At 47.4% G+C, this 19373-nt stretch overlaps 1 protein-coding gene across 1 annotated transcript in view; it reads right to left on the reverse strand.

The window, feature by feature from the left end:
• The window catches only part of Prtg (protogenin), an 80781-nt gene that overhangs the window by 50890 nt on the left and 10518 nt on the right, over positions 1 to 19373 (reverse strand). The window contains exon 3 of the mRNA XM_063249118.1: positions 666 to 810. Within this exon, the coding sequence (XP_063105188.1) occupies positions 666 to 810 (145 nt within the window). The remainder of the gene's footprint in view (positions 1 to 665; positions 811 to 19373) is intronic.

A 19373-nucleotide genomic window follows, 5' to 3' on the forward strand; every position in this document is an offset into this window, starting at 1 on the left:
GCTGGCGAGGTATTCACAAGGCCTTGGGTTCAAAACCCAGCACTCCCAAAACAAACAAACAAAAAAAAATTAACTGGATCCACAGCTTTCATCTGGGTCTATAGAGCTTTCAGATGTCAATAATTCTGTACAGCAGGGTTTGTGACATCTGTAAATCTAATTCTTCAGGGTCTCACCTGAAATTACAGAGTAGTAGATGGCTGAGTATTCAGTATGTTTTGTTTTCAAACTCTTAATGTTTTACTTATTAGCATCTATGGTTTCTCCAAGATATACCTGGATATAAATTTTTAATAATGCACTTCCTTGAATAAATTTTCATCTTACTGTTTTCACATTTTAGCAAATGCTTTCTGCCTACTTTGGATTAGCTCAGAAATCAAGCTTTTAGGAGTTACCAACAATTTGTTGATCCCTAAGCCTCAGTGACCCTCAGAGCCTGAGGGGCGCGAGTGTGCATGTGTATGTGCATACGGATGGGTCTGAGGTCTGCCTGGACGAGGAATCAGGCCCACACACGAGGCACCGGTGCTAGTATTCTCTGTCCCAGTCTGCAATGTCTCCTGCAGTCAGGGGAGAGGCTCCACCACGGTCCTTTCTTCTCCACCCGCACAGCAAGTCTGCACACCTCCTGTGCCACCTCCAGAGACTAGCACCTTGCTCACCTGTCGGTCGTCGCAGGCAGCGTGGTCCGGTTAAACTCCCATGTCACCACGGCAGGAGGATTTGATGAAATCTTGCATGTAAACCTTGCAACTCCCCCTTCCTGGACCTCCGTGGAAACTGGCTGAATTTCAAATGCAGAAATAGCTACAGGATAAAATTGGGCAAATCTAGAATGAGCACTTGGTAGCTACACTTAGAAATCATGCTATGCTGCACAGTTTCAGGACTGGAACTGCTCGCATGTGAGAGCAACCTGAACCGAGTATTACAAAGAAACTGCAGAGAGTAACCTGTGAACACCATCAGGCTGGGGCCAGCTTGGGGAGTGAGGTCTTTCCCATAATTCAGTTCTAAACAACCTCTCCGGAAACCATCTGTCTGGAGAGAAGAGATTAACATAACACACATGGACAAAATAAACAACAGAGTGTGTGATGCGAGCTGCGCAGTGCAGCACCCTCACCCTGGTAGTGTCACCACCTCCAAGATTAGAGAAGGGCAGCAAGTCAGGGCAGTGCACTCACAGGATGCTCCTGGGGGTCAGAGGATGTGGAAATTTGGGACTTGGGTTCATGGGCGCCAGGCACAGCCCCGGTGCGGGTGTGGTGCACCCTGCATTCCCAGGAGGCCAGGAGCATGCGGCCTCAGGGAGCCTTGCCTCGCTCTGAGCCAGCTGGCCTGGAAGGCAGGGTCCGGGCCGTGTCCCACTGGCTGGTTACCAGAATGAGGGCCTGGGCCAGGTCAGCCTGCACGGGGCAGAACCATTGCCCACTTCTTGGCTTGTAGCATGGATGGGGCAATGGCTTCTCCGCAGGAGAATTGCATCCTGGCAAGGTGCAAGCTTAAGGATTCACCCTGATGCGTTCCTCAACCACAGTGACCAGCGACCTTTGGCGCCAGCATTGTCCCCTAGATACCGCACTCCATCCCTGCTCCTCTGGGAAGCCCCGGTGTGAAGAAGCCCTGTGTTCCAGCCCAGTCACATCAAAACTACTTTTTCTTTGGAAAATAATTATAGCAACAAGTTTCATTTAATGTGTATTATCTTTTAAGCTTCTCAGTTTAAAGCTTCAAAAGTATTATGAAACATGAGCCAAAAACTTTTATTTATAAAATAAGTTCCTTGGGGTTTTCAGTAAGTTTTAAGAGAATAAAGAATGCAACTAAAATGTTTTAAAACCACTATTCAAAAACATCAAACTCATGCAGGCATGGAGGCACATACCTCTAATCTCAACACTCTAGGAGGCTGAGGCAGGAAGATTACAAGTCTGAGGACTGCCCTGGTCAGTTGGATGATCCTGTCTCGAGAAGGGGTGTATGTGGGGTGGAGATGCAGCTTAGTGTGAGTCTCTGGATTCCATGCCTGGGGCTTCCCCCACGCTGGGCTAAGTGACTAGGAGGCTCAGGGTACAGCACCCCTCAGGACACACAGCCCAAATTCCCCCTGGGCATGGAACGCACTGCTGAATGATGGAATTGGGAATTCTGAGGACTGAAGGATAAATGGGTCAATCCTCCAGCTCATCAAAGGGTACTTTCCGATCCCCTTCCAGTTTTCACCAGAACTGATGCATCCAATGCAGGTCAAGAAGCTTAATAATGACTGGATAACAACAGCCCAACAATAGTGTTCCCACCAGATTCTGCATTACACAGCACACTCTAGTTTATTTAATCCTCACAGCTATTATGGTTTCAATTTTTAGTTGTAGAAACTGAGGCATAGAGCACTTTAAGTAACATATTCAAGGTTCCCAGCCCATTAAGTGGTGACCTCAATCCTCAAAGTTGGCTTCCAGGGTCCTTGTGTGGACTCCCTCGTGAGTGAAAGTTCGAGACACTGGAAATTTTGTGGAAAATAAGGGATGTGAGCACCCCCTCTGCACCTGGCTCTTGATGCTTGATGTGAGCACAAGTGCCCTGGCTTCCACCTGGGTCAGGCGGGGTTAGATTCCCAGTCTCCAGCAGAGTAAACACCTTAACCTGCCTGCTAGGACTCAGAAGCCGAGACTTCCACCCTATCTCTGCACAGGAAAGAATGTAAGTTGGACTAAACTACCTCAGTTTAAAACCGACATAAGGGTTGAATACTTTTTAAATCTGTTTTAAAAACAGTTTATCTTAGTTTTTTCAGTTACATTTTTTTATTACTGTTCTAGCTCTAACCCACCCCTTACCTCCATTCTGGGGATTGAGCCCAGGGTCTTCACACTGAGATACACCCCCAGTCCCTTTCAAAATTTCATATTCTGAGACAGGTTCTTATGAAGTCCTTTATTTGCCCAAGCTAGGCTTATACTTGCAATCCTCCTGCCTCAGAGTGCAGGGATTCTAGGAGTGTACCACTGTGCCAGGCTGCCCCACACATTCTAATCATCACAAAGTCAAGCGCCTAATAAGAGTCGCAGAGAGCCTGTGCAAAGCACAGGAGAGAGAGCTACTAAGGCAGGGGATGAGTGGTCCAAGGTGTGCAAGGAGAGACAGGGCAGGAACTGTGTTCTGAAGTCCTCGGCTCCAGGGACACGGAGGCTGGCCCATGCTGGCCATGAGGGAGGCCAGTAGACCTGGTGAGCTTCGTGTGAGGGTGTGGTCAGCCCAGCTGCAGTGCTCGCAGCTTCATGTCTGTGAATCTTGATTTCTAAATCAATGGCTCGGACCTCAGCTGCCAGTAAGCTCCTGGAGCTTCTATCACAGTGGCTACCAAAGTCACAGAATGGTCAGCAAAGGAAATGCACTCTCTGAGGCCTCAATGCAGGTGGGGTGCAGGGAGGGTTCAAATTTTCTGTTATTTTCAACTAGGCCACATATATGCAGCTTTTATACACAGGTGCATAAAATGCAGAGAAACGGAAGTTGTTTTCCCATGTTGAATATGCACAAGTAAATTATTTGCAGAGGTCAAAACCCACCAAGTCCATGCTGTGTAAGGGGAGACAGGTCAGCAAGAGATGAGTGACCAGGTCAGGCTTGCACCTGCAGGACTATGAATGGGGGTTTTAATTTCCTTCTCTTACAGTTTTTCCTACAGAAGTGCATCATTAAAGGAAATTAGTGATAATTACAATACACACTGATTTATATCAGTGTATATGATGTATATATTCACATACATATTTGCACCTCTTGGGGCATGAGCTGAACATAGAGTTTACATAAATTTTGACTGATGAAATCCCTGGTCCTTAACTTATTTATTTATTGATTGATTGATTGTCATTTTTGAGACAGGGTCTCTCTATGCAGTTCAGGGTGGCCTCGAGCTTACTTTGTAGGAGGGGAAATAGCTCAGTGGCACAAGCACCCACCTAGTCCTTAACTTTACTCTGCCTTTTTAGTTCTTTTAACATCCTGCTCTCCAGGTGGACATCTCCTGTGCTCTGTGCTTCATTCTCTCCTTAAACTGAAAATTACAGGAGAAAGTATTTGGAGTAAAAATCATTTTCAATTTTAAAATTATAGCATCCTGATCGATGTGCTTTGAAATTTTGTTGCATTTTTTTCTTTTTATCCTTGAAATAAAAATGGATTTGAAAAATATTTTAAATTACATAAAATTTTGTATCCAAACTTAAAACTTTCAGAAAGGCATGCCAGATGAAATATTTCCTCAGTATGCTTTCCCAGCAAGTCTCCTTCCCCTCTGATGTGTGTGTGTGGTACTAGGGACTGAGCCCGGAGTGTGGGCCTCCAGCCAGTGCTCACCCTGAGTTGTCCCCGCCCTATTCTGATTGTTTTTTCAAGTGGGGCCTTAGCTAAGTAAACCAATGTGTCCCGCCCAATGAATGCAGAGTCCTCCAGAATTTTAGATTGGAAATAATTTCCAGTATTACCAACATAGTCTGCACTTACTGAAACAGCAAACTTCTGTGTGTCCTATGCGAACCTCAGTTTATTTCCTCCGTGGACTTTGTTTCTGCTTTTACAATCCACGCTGCCCTGTGAAACCTGACCCTTCCCTAGTTGGAGCTGACACAAGCCAGGAGCCCCACTAAGTCGTTAAGCTGCGCTGTTAAGAGCCTGTGCTCCATAAAACAGGCCACAACAAGGCCTGAGGAATATACATAGCCCCAGGCCTCTTTCATCTGGAACCACCCCTTGTTTCTGAGACACCTGAGTATTGGCAGCTGTGACTTACAGTCAGGAAAAATCATCTCAAATCTTATCAAACTGTTCAGATCAAAATGCTCTCCAAAATTTCATTTCATTCACCAGAAAACCACAGGTTTGCAACACTGCCCAGGACATAGGATACAGAAAGTTAAACTAATGTCAGCATTGGTTTGTATATGAAGCTAATTTCATAAACATTAGGTTAATATGGCATCCGTTCCTCTGCAAAGTATAGTGAACAAGTATTTCACACATACAGCTCACAAAGCCAACAAAAACTATGATTGCACAGTCCACAACGACCTGCCAGCCAGAGACACAGAACAAGTTCACAGACCACTCTCTCACGTGACACAAACAGGATGCTCATTTTAAAACTGAGGTTAAAGTGTTCTTTCCCCCGAGAAAACACTGAGATCAGAATCCCAGTCACCAGGCCTCATCCTGAGGTGCCCCACAGCCGTCTCTGAGGGCTCACGTGGCTGAGGGGCCTCCTCCATCTCCAGGCCACCAGGTCACAGCGTTAGGGAGACCTTGAAGGAGCTCCACAAAAATCCAGGGAGAGCGGGGCATGGGGCACACATCTGTCATCCCAGCACTCTGGGAGGCTGAGGCAGAAGACTTATATATTTGTTCCCAACCGGGGCAAGTCAGCAACTAAGCAAGACCCTGTCTCAAACTAAAAACAAGAAAAGTGCCGGGGATGTAGCTCAGTGCAAAGGCCTTGGGTTCAATCTCCAGTTCAGAATAGAATGGAATAAAACAGAACACAGGCTAGAGACTATAAAACAAAGTGGGCAGCCAGGAGCTTCCAGAAACATGCCCTACTGGCGAGGATTTCAAAACTGGCTCTGTGCATTCTTCCTGCCTTCAGGTAGAGGCATCGTTGGTGACGGCAGAGGACCCTGTGTCAGCCTTGCTCTGCCAGTGCACACTGGGCCCTGTGCTGCTCACCTGGCTGGCAGGCCCTTGCCTTTCGTTAACACCTGGGTTCAGGGTCCCCCACCTTCCAGGCCATTCAGTCCTCACCTCTCTCCTCGTTCTGTGACTCCCTGCAGCCCGTGGAAGGCCGCTGTGTCACTGGAGTGAGGACAGGACCGCAGCAGACCGAGGGCCTTGCAGCACTCTTCTTCTGAACAGGTGCCCCTTCTGCACAGCACCTGTGCCTGCTCTGCTGGGCGAGGGCAGCTCCCAGGGTCCTCACAGGAGGATGTGCTGGGAGGGCGAGCGTCTGGGTTTGGTCCCAGCGCAGAATAAGGTGTAACTGAGAAGGGTGGTGACAGATACATTCAGTGAATGTACGGGAAGCACATGGCAGTGCCTGTGATGTATGACACTCGGTGTTAACTTCAGCTTTGCAACTCCCAGCCATGGATACTAACGGGGATTCCTCAGGGTCCTCCGCTCAGGACTGAGCCCAGGTCTCACTTGCTCTACCATGAGCCACACTGCAGCCCCCAGTGTTTTTCTCACTGCCCAAAAACTGCCCTTTCCCTAGCATCTCTGCCACCACTCCCCTAGCCCATGCTGGTCCACTCTGTCCTCCTCCACCTGCCCCAGAGCCTTTCACTATTTTGCTCTACCTCTGCGAGAATCACTATGGTCTCCTCCAGAGCACCTGTGCTCCTGCTCCTCTCCATCCTCCACTCTGGGATGCAGGCTCAGGAACTGCTGGGGGAGGCAAGTTCCTGAGCTGGGTGTTTCGGCAGGACTGGGCACGGCTGCCTGACTCTCAGGGGAGCACAGGAGGACAGAGGCACCCAGGGAGCGCAGGGCCCTGGAGGGAACCCGGGCAGCAGGCCACAGCAGCTGTGTTACTGCAATCACGGGCGAGGTTGCATTTGGGCACTGGTCAAAGCCTCTGGAAGACACAACAGTACTCTTCCTTCCAGTGGTGTAACCACCACTGCAGTGGGTGACAAAACGGAGCCAGAACATCGTTCTCCTTTCTCTACTGCCCACCACACCCTTCACTGGTCAAGAAAAGAAAACAGAACCCGAGTGGTGGTGTATGCAGGCCCTTGTGGCTGTTCCTCTGGCTCCTGCATGCTGGCCTGGCCTGTGCTCACTTGGTGGCCAAGGGACGTGGAGCCTATGGAGCTCACTTCTGCCACCACCACACTTGCAGCCCTTTAACCAGTGAGCAACAGATAACCTGAGTCCTCAACAAGACTCCAGTCCTTGCATGGGGCTGGGCATGCCGAGGTTTAACACCTCCCGACATCCCAACCAGCAGAAAGACAGCATGGGACCTGGGCATATGTCTCTGAGAATCCAAAAGCAAGAAATGAGTGTGACCGCAATGGACCTGAAGCCACAGTGCTTTACACGTGCCTGTGTCATTAGACACCTGCTCCCATGTGTTAGGATGGTGACATGCTCCGCAGGAAACTAGAAGACTCTAGCAGAGACACGGCCAACTTCACTTCACCAGAACCTTCACAGGGAAAGATTTCAGCACCACTGTGACCTCATGTTTGAGCTCCTGTGCATACAGGAATGAAGTGCTTGTTGCTTACATGGCAGCACACAGGACACGGACTCTGCAGGAGCCCAGGCACGGCTGCGTCGAGGATGACAGCTGCTCTGCCACCATCTAAAGCAGGGCAGACATGTGCGAGGTGGGACCCTCCTGTGGAACCATGGCGATTAGTGGAACCCAGTGCTGTGATGCTCTGTGAAGATTTGGCCCAGTCCTGCCCCATCACAGAAGACAGAACAGGAAGCTGCCTTCCATCATGGCTTTCATACAGAAAGGTCAAGGGATGGGATTGCCAGAACAACTTTGAAAAAGGAAAACAAAATAGGAGGATGTCTGATCTCAAGATCTATGATAATCTCAGAAAGTGTGATAAAATTCAGTCACCCAATAATACAGTCTGGTGTAAGGACAGATACACAGGTCCATGGCTCAAAGGACCAGGACAGACACTTCCCACCTTCCTCAGAGCTGCACGGCTCCTCCAGAGAGCTACCGAGCTTCACGGACTCCTCAAAAACACATGTGGGGCTGGGGGTTTAGCTCAGAGGCATAAGCACTTGCCTTGCAAGCAGGCAGTCGTGAGTTCGATCCCCAGTACCGATAAAAAGGAAAAAGGCCAAAAATAAATAAAATAAAATAAAACAACAAAAGAACCACATGTTTGCAAGGTGGATCTCAACCTAATCCTTGCACAAAATTAACTCACAATGGGTCAAGGAACTGAGTGAAACTTAAAAACATTTAGGAGAAAGCAGAAAAATCTGTGCTCTCAGGCTAAGCAAAGATTTCTTAGATACAGAAAAGAATATTACGTTTAACTTCTTTAAAAAATGCTGCTCTTGAAAAAAATATTAAGAGAATGAGGAAAGAAACCCTAGAGAGCAAAGCACAGACAAGAGTTCTGCACTGGTGTGTTTCAGTATCTCTGAAAAAGTGATCATTGGGAAACAAATAACCCAAGGGCAAGTGGGTGAGAGACAAGCCCTAGACGCACGTTCCTCCTCATCAGTCTCAGGGAAACACAATTGGAGCACAGAGAACACTGCACCCCTGCGGGGCTGGTGCAGACCAAACCCTCCAAGGATGCTGGTGTGACGTGTGTGCACCTGCCCAAGCCCTCACGGCAGCGGAGTGCAGGGGGCTGGAGTCCCTTGGCTATACTAAATACATACTCAATGGACACAAAAACCTGTATGCACCCAGAGACCTGCACAGGAAAGCTCAGAGAAGCTCTATTCATGACCTGAAACTGGGAAGCAAGAAAATGGCTTTCAAGCAGCAATGGATTCACTGTGTTAAATCCATGAAATGGAATACTATTCAGCAATAAAAAAGAAAAACTGCTGATGCACAACACAGACAAATCTCAAGTGCGTTCTGGGGAGTGGAGGCAGCAAGAGCCTAAGGCCGAAGACCCCGCAGCCTCACCAGGGTTTGAAAGTCTGTCCTCATCAAGACTGAACAGGTGGGTTCTGCCATAGTACATTAAAGATGTCTAAAAGGTCCCTGTAATACCAGGGACAAAGGTTCTCTTAAAGACCAAAGCATGCAAACCTTCACACATACACCCACACCTGGTGACCACACACAGGCCTGCACACGCAGGACACACACTGCAGCTCTTGAGCACACACACATGTGCACACTGAGGATCCAGACACTGATGCGAGGGCTCAGCGAAGGCTCTGCTCGTGTTTCCCACCTTGTGAATCAGCTCCCGCAGTGTCTACCGCAAACACGAAGAAAGTCAGTCAAGGTATTTTCCACTTGTCTGGTCTTTTGAGAACACTTTGTTTAGATAATCCCAAATGCATTTCTAATCCAATTGATCCACTAATTTTATAACTGGAGGCACCAGACCACTGGAAATTCTCCACACGGAAAGCTCCCAACCTTCACTCCAGAAGTCTGCACTGAGACCTAAGCTGACTCGGGCCTGAGACCCGCAGGCACTCTGCTGTGCACAAGAGCAGCAGCAGGGCCCTTGTCCTCGCTTCCTTCCTCGAGAAGAGATCAGTGCCTTTGACTTGTGGTCACAATGTCCAGGTTCACGGGAATCTGAAACCCTAAGTATGCAAAGCCCACACCAGAGCTGCACAGGACACACATAGGTCGTGTGGCCAGTGCAGTCTTAACAACCTGGAGGGCCAGCCTGTGCGTCGAAGAGGGGTGAGAGAAACTCAAGAGGCGCACGCTTGTATTCATGCGTGGCTCCAATCCCAGGTGAGGGAAATCAGCGGCACCTGTGACTCACGCTGAGGTGAACGCTTCTGTCGCTGACCTGGTGTCACTTGAGAAGGCTAAGTTATTACGTAGCAAGTCTGGCTATCTTAATGTCCATGCATTAACTCATTCGTTTTTTATATTATTCAAAAACTGCCATGCAGAGTAGACAGTATTATTTTTCTCTTTGAAGTTTTTAGCCACAAATTTATAAATATTTTTTTTCTAAAAGGATTCTGTTCTAGCTATTAATACTGTTCCAAATTTTGCTCTATAGGCCATTCCTGAACTTCAAGGGAAAAGAACAAGAAGTCAGCAAGAATCAAGCCCTCCCTGCAAGACAGCACCATGCATGTGCCACTAGGGGGACAGCCACATGTCAGCCCCTTCCGACACATAGGCTGGGAAACAAGAGGAGCCAACCCCCCAACCCTAAGTAACTAGGTGATCTGCAGAAACACAGGCTGCAGTGATAGCTACTGAGGTAAAATACAATGTAATGTGTGTGCTGTTTAGTGTTTCGCTGACTTTGCAGGTCTAAAGCACGTAGTCTGATCATCTATTCGGAGTAACAATACATAATGTAGCGTATATATGAGGGAATCTCCTTCTGAAGGTGGTAGCCATTGTTAATTCCCCTTTATCTTGTTTTGAAGTCTTGTATCATTTACATTGTTTGTTGGGTTGAGTTTTATTCCGGTTTGTCTTGTTTGATTTTATTATAGCCAATGGCATGGGCAGCTATTTCAAAAATAACAAGGTGTATTATGGTAGCCATTTTGGATTTACTAATATTTTGTTTTGAAGTCCTTTATTGCATTCATTGTTTTGTTTTTATTGGTTCTATTCTATTCTGTTTTGTTTGATTTTTTACTATGTCTGAGGTATTTTTTACTATATCTGCAGCTATTCTGAAGACAGTAAGAGGCATTATGGTAGCCATTGTTGATTTCATATTATTCTGAAGTCCTGTGTCACTTACACTGGTTTTGATCGGCTTTACTGTTTTAGTTTGCTTGGTTTTATTCCCTTTACAATAAAAAAATTTTAAAAACTCAAATATTGCTCTATAAGGATTTAAACATAATATTAAAGAACAAACCCACCTGGGATGGACCCAGCCCTGTTCCTAGTGTCATCTGGGAAGGGCCCGTTCTCAGGAGCCAAGAAGCTGGGGCTTTCCTTCCATCTGTTACCATCCTGTCCTCACACCACAAAGGCTATGTGTAGTGTCTGGTTCATGGCTGGCTCCAGCGCCAGTCTGTCTGCCAGGCGCTCAGGCTTCTTCAGCAGGAGCCAAAGATGGAGCTGGAGAGGACGGAAGGAGAGGCCACCTGTTGGTGGCCATATCAGAGGTACCAGGCAGGAATGAGGGTGGAGAGCCAGGCATCCTGGCCGAGGCACACGCCGCCTCCAGCTGATCTGCAGAGGATGCCTGAGGCAGGAACCTGGGCAACATCTGACATCCATCTGGGGCCAGGGTGGAGAAAGAAGAAGAAATGGAGAACACAGCCTGATCCCCTGCTACTCTGGAGAACAGGTGTATGAGGAAGGCAGCCTGTTTGCACCCAGGCTAGCTCCCTAGGTCCTCTGAGGGCCTTTGGCTCCGACGGTGCCCCTTGTCCATGAGATCCTCAGCTGCCTCTCACACAGTAAGATCAAAGGTCACAGTGTGGGGGGAGCAAGGGAAAGATGCAGTCTGAGCTCTAGCTATTTTCTGACCCTCTCACACGTGGATCTCATCTTCCTCCCCCTCCTTGTCCACGAAGAAGGACTCTTTGTCGGCCTGCCTCAGGACAGTGGCCAATGTGGAAGGACAAGATGAACCCTGCATGCTTCAACCCATAGCTGGCTTTGGGCACAAAAAAGCAGATCTGTCAGGTTCCCAAAGGTCTGATCATCGAGAAACGGGTCTGGGGAGTGGGCACCTTCCATCTTCTCCATGGAGCTGAGTGATAGGCTTGTGGGTGACTTGTTGGAGCCCTTCTCTGTGGCTGCTTTCTTGCTGAGCTGCAGCAGGGACATGGCATTCCTGACAAAGAGTGCAGAGTCCCAAAGGGACTCCAGCTCATCCCTTTGCTCCCAGTCCCCTGGGTCAAGACTGTGACCACCTGCTACCCCGGAGCTTCTAGGACAGAAGGCTGCACTTGACAGAAGAGGAGGCCTGTTCATCCAGGGACTTGCCATCGGGCTCGCCTGCCTTGCTGTGGAAGAAGGAGGTGTCTCTAGCCCTGCCCACAGCATGGCAGAAGTCATGAGTAGACACCAATTATCTCAGTGGTAAGGTCCACATGGGAATGTGCTTGGTGTGTAGGAGCTGGACACCAGCTCTTGGGCATCAGCATCTGCTGGCTGTGGGGGAGGCAAATCCTCCTGAGGCAGCTGCAGGCCTGGGATCTGAGGTCCAAGTCTGGTGGGTGGAGAAGGCGGCATCAGGGAGATCCCAGGACAGGGCTCCCAGTGTCCTGGGCACAGGGTCTGCAGAGCTGTGCACTCCCCTTGGTGGGCTTCAATGTCCACGTGGGTGTCCAGCTTGCTCGGGCCCATGGGCTCTCAGGGCTGAAAGCCAGCCTAAATTTATAAATTCAGATCGACAACTGGTTCTCCAAACCTTGTATCAATCATGCTGTCCCCCCTTGTTGGGGGCTAAGGTTGAACTTTTGTTCAGAACACATGACCTTGGACTACAGAATAAGGGAGCACAGCCTTTGTCAGAGAGCAGAACCTTTTCCCGGCCTTCTTCACTCACACTGAACTTGAACTTAGCCTCTACTTGCAAGGAATCACTGGAGAGTTTGGGATCTCAAGAGTATTTCAATAGTACACGTCTCTCTGACACACAGTGTTTCAAAGTGCCAAGAGGACCCAACTGCCAAGAATATATTTTAAAAGATATTTAAGCCATGCATGGGGGTCCACAACTGAAATGCCAGCATTCTGGAAGGCTGAAGCAGGAGGATAGCAAGTTTGAACCCAGCCTGAGCAAGGCACCAATTTAGAGAGACCCCATCTCTAAGGAAAACATGAAACGAAAGGCTGGGGACGCAGCTCCTCGGGGAGGGGGCAGCCAGACGACTGGGGCAGAGGACAACTTCTCTGCATTTTTTTCTTTTTATAATCACATTTTGCAGGTATGTACAGCTCTTAGATTCTACTTCTTGAGTCCCTCACAGACAGCAAAGATGACTTTACAGAATGACACATTACAGGGATGTTGGGGAGCGCGTGGGGGCACAGCCATAGCTTAGCTGAGGGCTGTGAACCTCACAACCCTAACCCTCTCCTGTTCATCCTGGTGTCAAAGACCAAGCTGCACAGAAACAGAAAATGACTCGTGTGTAACAGAGGCGAGTCATTCTGATCCCAAAGAGAGTGCTTTTCCTGGAAGTATACACCACAGTTCACATGGGACAGCAGAAACCCGGCACAGCAGACTAGTCCCTCCTAGGTGGGACCGCACCAGTCCTGTCAGCCTTAGGGTCCTACAGAAGGAAAAGGCACGTTCTCCTGCTGATTTATGGGACATTTCTTTCCACCCCGCCTCTCAGGTCATCTACGCAAGAGCAAAAGCAAAGGCTATGGTGCGGGTTCTGAGCTCTGCCATCTAAAAGCTTCTATTCTTCCCGAGAATGAAAGGTATGACCTCTACTCTGCGTTATGGCCCCACACTGCTCGTAAATGTCAGGAATGAAGTAGAAATCAATAATTTCATTTAATCGAGTGAACTATTATGCAAAGCAACACAACATTCGAAGAGCTGAATGTTCTTCTACTATTTAACGATACCAGGCTATTTTGGGTTTTTTTGTCCTGCTTGTTTAAATCATCATAATTTACTATCATACATGGAACATGTCCAGCAGTTTAAAGGTAATGCAAACCACAATTTTTTCTTTCTTAAAAGAAAACCACCTTGCAAAAATTGAGTTTTTAATTTTGACTTTCTCAAATATTGTTTGCAATCGGCCTCTAAATGCTCAAATTACTTTTCACAAGGACTTTCACAGGTATATGTAACTGGTTTTATAAGTACCCACGGTTTAAACCACAACTTGCTGCTTAAGTGTCTGTTTTGCCATGCTGGGATGACACAATGGTCCCTGCACAGGCTGGGCCATCGGGTATCACAGAGCCACACCCAGCCTCCCGAGCCACTGTCTCAGTGGAGCTGCTCACAAAAACAGAACAACAGAACTTCTCGGGAAAGTTGTCACACCCAAAACAGGAGCCCAGAGCTGGTTTTCACTATCCTCAGTGGTTTTACTAAAATATTTATAGAGCATTTACAGGGCAGTGAGAAATGGTTGCATTTGGTACACATCAACATGTCCACACAGCCAGTCCCAGAAGGCAAAATAAAGACCTTAAGATCAAGCCCACTCTGAACCAAGTTCCTCCTCTCCAGCTGCTGGCCCAGGCTACAAGTCCAGCAGTGTTTACCTGGAGAATTTCAGCCCACAGGGGATGGACACAGGAAACTTTAGCGAATGGTGCTGCTGCTGCTCAGTGCTTCACACACCCAGGGTGACGCTGGTCTCTGCATCTCCCGCCTCCTGCTCGCCTCTGAGGCAAGGTCTTGCCATTCACTGAGGGGTGTCATCTGCAAAAGCAGGGCCCCGAGGCAGCTCCAGGCCTGAGTCACCCACGTTCACTTCAGGGGAAGTACAACTACTGTCCAAACACCTGCGTGACTCTAACCAAACTCTATAACCGTGACGACACTGAGCAGAGGTTCAAGGAAACATGGAAAGGTATGGCTTTACCAAATCACAGCACAGGAGTCCAGTTTCTACTGTTAGAATAATGCTGTTAAAGACTGAGAACACATTGAACCACACCATTGCAGAGCTCTGGCAAAGTCCCATACTCCAGCAACTGTCTGCTCTCCTCAAAGACTTCTTTGCAACTCCAGCAGCCTGGGACTCTTCATCACCTCAAGGTCCCCAGCTCCCTGAGTTCCCTTCCTTGGTGTCCTATTCACCCCTGGCCTCGCTGGCCCTGCCCACCGCTCCTGTCCTGGAGAACTACAGCTCCTACTTCAGGTCCCGCCTCACTGGACCCCACTGCTCTGGCTCCAGGCTTCCAGGTCTCCCCCGATGTCTATTTCAGCTGGTGGCATCGTCCTAAACTCTCCCCTTGCCCTTGAGAACCCTGCCCTCAGCACCCCAATCAGAACCCACTGTGTATCATCCACACTGCCTCTGCCAGGCCCCTCTGCCTCTCCAACTCTAGCCACACTGCAGCTCCAGGGGACCCAGCTGACCAGTCAAACCTGCAGCTCCTCACATGTCACCTCCCATGACCCCAGTGGGGCATGGTATATCGGGGGTGTCCCTCTGAGGCTGCTTGCTGCCTGCAGCCCCACACCCTCTTCACACCCTCCAGACCTGAGCTCCCACAGCCCAGCAGCCCAGCTCTTTGCACATATGATGTGTGTCTTCCTCATACCTGCTGCCCTGGCACCCCACTTCCACCAAACTCAGCTGGGTTTCCCCACCACCAGGGCAGCTCTTTGTCGCCCCCTTCAGGCCAGACCCAGAGGTGAACGAGGACAGGTTTAGCAGTAATGGGGAGGGGGAAGGAGGATGAAACTATCGAGGCAAAATGCTGCTGGGATCTAGGTAAAAACTACTGAGGTGCGTCTTCACTCATCCTTTACTTTTCTATAGGGCTGAGGTTTTCAAAATAAAAAGTTAGAAGAAAAAAACTCAGATAAATCATGCTACAAAAGGCATGCTGAGCCGCCGTGCAGTGCCATCCACTGCTCCTGGGGTTTTTTGTTTTGTATTCCCTTCTCCCTCCAACCTATCTCCAGGTCAGGGGCAAGTTTTAAATTAATCATGTCATTCTCAGGATCTGGCCAAGTAGATTTTCAATAAATATTTATTAGAGAAATGAGTGCGTCTGCTAAGTGTAAACAAACACAGAACGAACCCTCAATGCGCTAGCAGACGCTGTGGTTCCTGCCCTGCGCCATTGCTTCTGGGGGCTCCAGCAGTGGAGCACAGTGATCAACTGTGGCCTCTGGACAATGCCCAGGTTGGAAGCACATGAACACAAGAAGGAATAAAGCTGGAAAGCAATACAAAGGAAGCCAGGATGGCAGGGAAAAGTGGAGCTGGGAACTAAGTCCTCAGAGGTCAGGCAGATCACCTCTAGCTAGGAAGAGTTCCATCCGTTGCCTGATTCTCGTAGAAACTGTGCACATGTAATGCCGCAGAACGCACTCACACTGCCACCTCACCACTCTCACGTCAAAAAGCCCGATCAGACAGTCAGCTTTGGCCTAAGCCACAGTGGCCATGGCTGGTGGAGGGCACCAGAAGCTTCGTAGAGGAAGTGGTGCTTTTTCCATCACAGCACAGCTGAGATCCATAAACATGACCCTGGAACAGCTGGAGAAAGGATCAGAAGAAAACCCAGTCCACCAGCGAAAGGAACAGGAGCCTTTACTCCAGGTAAGGAAAACACTTCCAGGACACACAAAAAGCCAGGCCTACATCAGACATTTACCCCACCAACTCTGCTCAGTCAGATAGTAACCCACCAGGCAGACACTGAGGCATCCGCAGAAGCAGACATCCAGGGCACAGGAAGTGCCAGTCCATCAGAGACGAACTCACAATAAAAGCCACAGACCATGTAAAGGACTGCCCGCCATCAGGAACGGTCACCAGGCACAGAAAGGGGAGGTGCTCTTAGGGGTTTGAGACTGCGCTGAAGGGTATACCATAAGGTAGGGACTGTAGGGGCTGGGGATTTAGCTCAGTGGCATAAGCACCTTCCTTGCAAGTGTGCGGTCATGAGTTCGATCCCTGGTACCGATAAAAACGAAAAAGACAAAAAAAAAAAAAAAGGTAGGGACTATAATGCCTTACAACGTGCCAGAAAAGACAATGTAGAGACCAAAAGAGGAACCACATGATCGGGAGAGAGACAGAGACTCGGGGACACAGTGACAGAGAAAAGAAACAAGAGATCCTAAGGGGTGTACCAGGCACTGTCAGGCCAGCAAACGTCAGAGACAGGGAGACGAGAGAGAGAGAGAGAGAGAGAGAGAGAGAGAGAGAGAGAGAGAAGGGGAACGTTTGAAACAGCCATGGCTGAACACTTTCCAAACAGGACAGAAGACAAGGCTCACTGCTGAGTCCCTGAGTGAGCTCCACGTGCAGCACCCTAAATGCGGCCCCACAGAACCATACGTGTCACCAAGCCACTCAGAGAGGACAGGAAAGAGACTCAAAGGTGTCAAGCGAACAGCGGGCCTCCACTTCATCCTCAAAAACAGTCTGGAGGAGCCGATCGCTTGTCTTGAACTGTGACGGCTAGAGACCCTGGGACGATATCCATAAAGCAGGAAAGGAAACACACAGAAAGGAAGAATTCTGGGTCTAGAAATGCAGCAGAAATGAAGACATCCCTGAGCGACAAATGCTATGGCAGCTGCTGCTCACTGCTGGACCTGCTCACCAGGACACATGGGTCACGGGATGCTGGATGGCCACTGCCAAGGCTCTGCACACAGAGGGGTCTAGGGTGCCTGAGACGTGTGTATGTAGGTGAGAGCCATCCAGTGCACTCGGTGCGAATGTCTACGCTTCAGTTCTCACATAATTCAAAAGAATCATAAATCTGCGTCGCTGAGCGCCCAGTGTGTAAAGATTAATGAGTGACAGTAATGGAAAAGAGACAGAGCTGTAGAGAGAGAGTTTTATACATAATTAAAGGTAAGTTGCTATTAATTTACACCAATTATTATAAATTTATAATGTTAAGCACAATGTCTATAGCAAACACACACACACACACACAAAAAAAAAACTAAAAAATACAGAGCAGGAAATTGGAAGTAAAAAATGGCTCCTATTAAAAAGAAAAATCACCTAACCACAAAGATGACAGTTTGAGGGAAATGAAACAAAAAGTATAAGATAGAAAACCCAGCAAAACAGCAAAAGTCCCTCCCTATTACAATCACATTAAACATAACAGATTAAACGCTCTGTCAAAAAGCAGAGGTTATCAGAATGACTTTTAAAAAACCAAGAACATGGGGCTGGGGGTTTAGCTCAGTGGCATAAGCGCCTGCCTTGCAAGCAGGCAGTCCTGAGTTCGATCCCTGGTACCGATAAAAAGACAAAAAAAAAAAAAAAACCAAAAACAAAAACAAAAAAAAACCAAGAACATACACTCTAACTATGCTGTCTACAGAAGACTTGTTGGAAACCCAAAGATGCAGAAAAGCACAGCAAAAGGCCTCCCCTTTGCAAATGTGACCCTTTGAGCTGGGTGACTGCACCAAGCCCAGGCCAAACACACTTCAAGGCAAAACTGCTCAAAAGTACAAAGGATGGTACCATACATATCAATAAGAGGGTCAACTCATCAAGAAGCTGTAACAATTACACACATGTACTAGCCAAACAGCAAAACGCCCACATAACGCGAGTCATATATTGACAGAATTAAAGGGAAAAACAGTTTTACAGTAACTGGTGAAGATTAAAATAGGTAGAACATCTAGACAAAACACCAACAGGGAGATAAAGGATTAAACCACACTCTATGCCAACTAAACCTAAGCCACAGAGCCCACTCACCACAGAATACAAGTCCTCCTGAGGTGCACCAGAAAATTACTCCGGGCAAAACGAATGTATATGAGGTGACAAAAACATCTCAACACATTCTAAATGATTCATATCATAACAAGTATCTTCTCGCACCACATTGGAATAAAACTAAAATTTAAAAAAACCTAGGAAACTCACCACACACCTTTAAAGTGAAGGAAGAGACAGAACAAGTTGCATGATTCCTTGAGACAAATGAAAATACAGCACTGCAAAACCTGTGGGATTTGGTGAAAGCCATATTCAGAATTTATAGCTATAATCACCTATATTTTAAAAAGCAGAATGATCTCAAATCAATAATCTTGAGAAACTGGGAAAAATAGTAAAAAAAAAAAAAAAAAAAAAAACACTAGCAGACAGAATAAAATACAGTCAGACTAAAGTTAAATGAAATGGAGAGCAGAAAAACAAAAGAGACCCAAACAAAAGCTAAAATTGAGCTGGCCAAACCTTTAGCTAGAAGGACAAAGGGCAAAGGAAGACAGAAAGACGACTTTTCGGTACAGAAAGTGGAAGCCAGGCATGGTGGGGCACACCTGTAACCTCAGCACTTTGGAGGCTGAGGCAGGAGGATCACAGAGTTTGAGGCCAGCTTAGGGTAGATAGTGAGTTCAAGACCAGCCTGGACTGCATGTCACAAAACCAAACCAAACCAAACCAAAGACACAAAAAAACTTAAAAAGGAAAGTGGAACCATTACTACTGACATTAAAGAAATTTTTACAAGAAGCTATTATGAATAACTGTACACTGACAAGTTAGGTAACTGCAGTGAACTCTAAAAATTGATAGAAATACACAAATGACCTCAACTCAATAAATAAGAAACAGAAAATCACAACAGATTTTAAGGAGAATAAAAATAAAGTAAAAATAAAGACATAATCCATAATCAATACCTTCCAAGAAAGAAAAGTCCAGGATTAGATGACTTCACAGGTAAATGCCAAGGTAATTTTAGTAAGATGAACACCAATCTTTCTTAAATTCTCCCAAATATAGAAGATACAATACCTAGTCTGTCCTACCAGGCCAACTCTAATATCAAAGCCAGGCACTCATCACAAAAAGAGAATTACAGACTAGTATCTTCTATGAATATGGATGCAAAACACCTCGATAAACTGCTAGCAAACTGAGTCTAACAATGTATTTGAGAGTTATATTGATTAAGAAGGAATGCAACAGTGATTCAGCCTAAAAATTCATCAATGTAATTTACCAAATTAATAGTATGAAGAAGAAAGATGCAT

The sequence above is a fragment of the Cavia porcellus genome, unplaced genomic scaffold, assembly GCF_034190915.1.
Source record: "Cavia porcellus strain 051 isolate PalLab524CR breed Dunkin Hartley unplaced genomic scaffold, mCavPor4.1 scaffold_1, whole genome shotgun sequence".
NCBI classification, from domain to species: domain Eukaryota; kingdom Metazoa; phylum Chordata; class Mammalia; order Rodentia; family Caviidae; genus Cavia; species Cavia porcellus.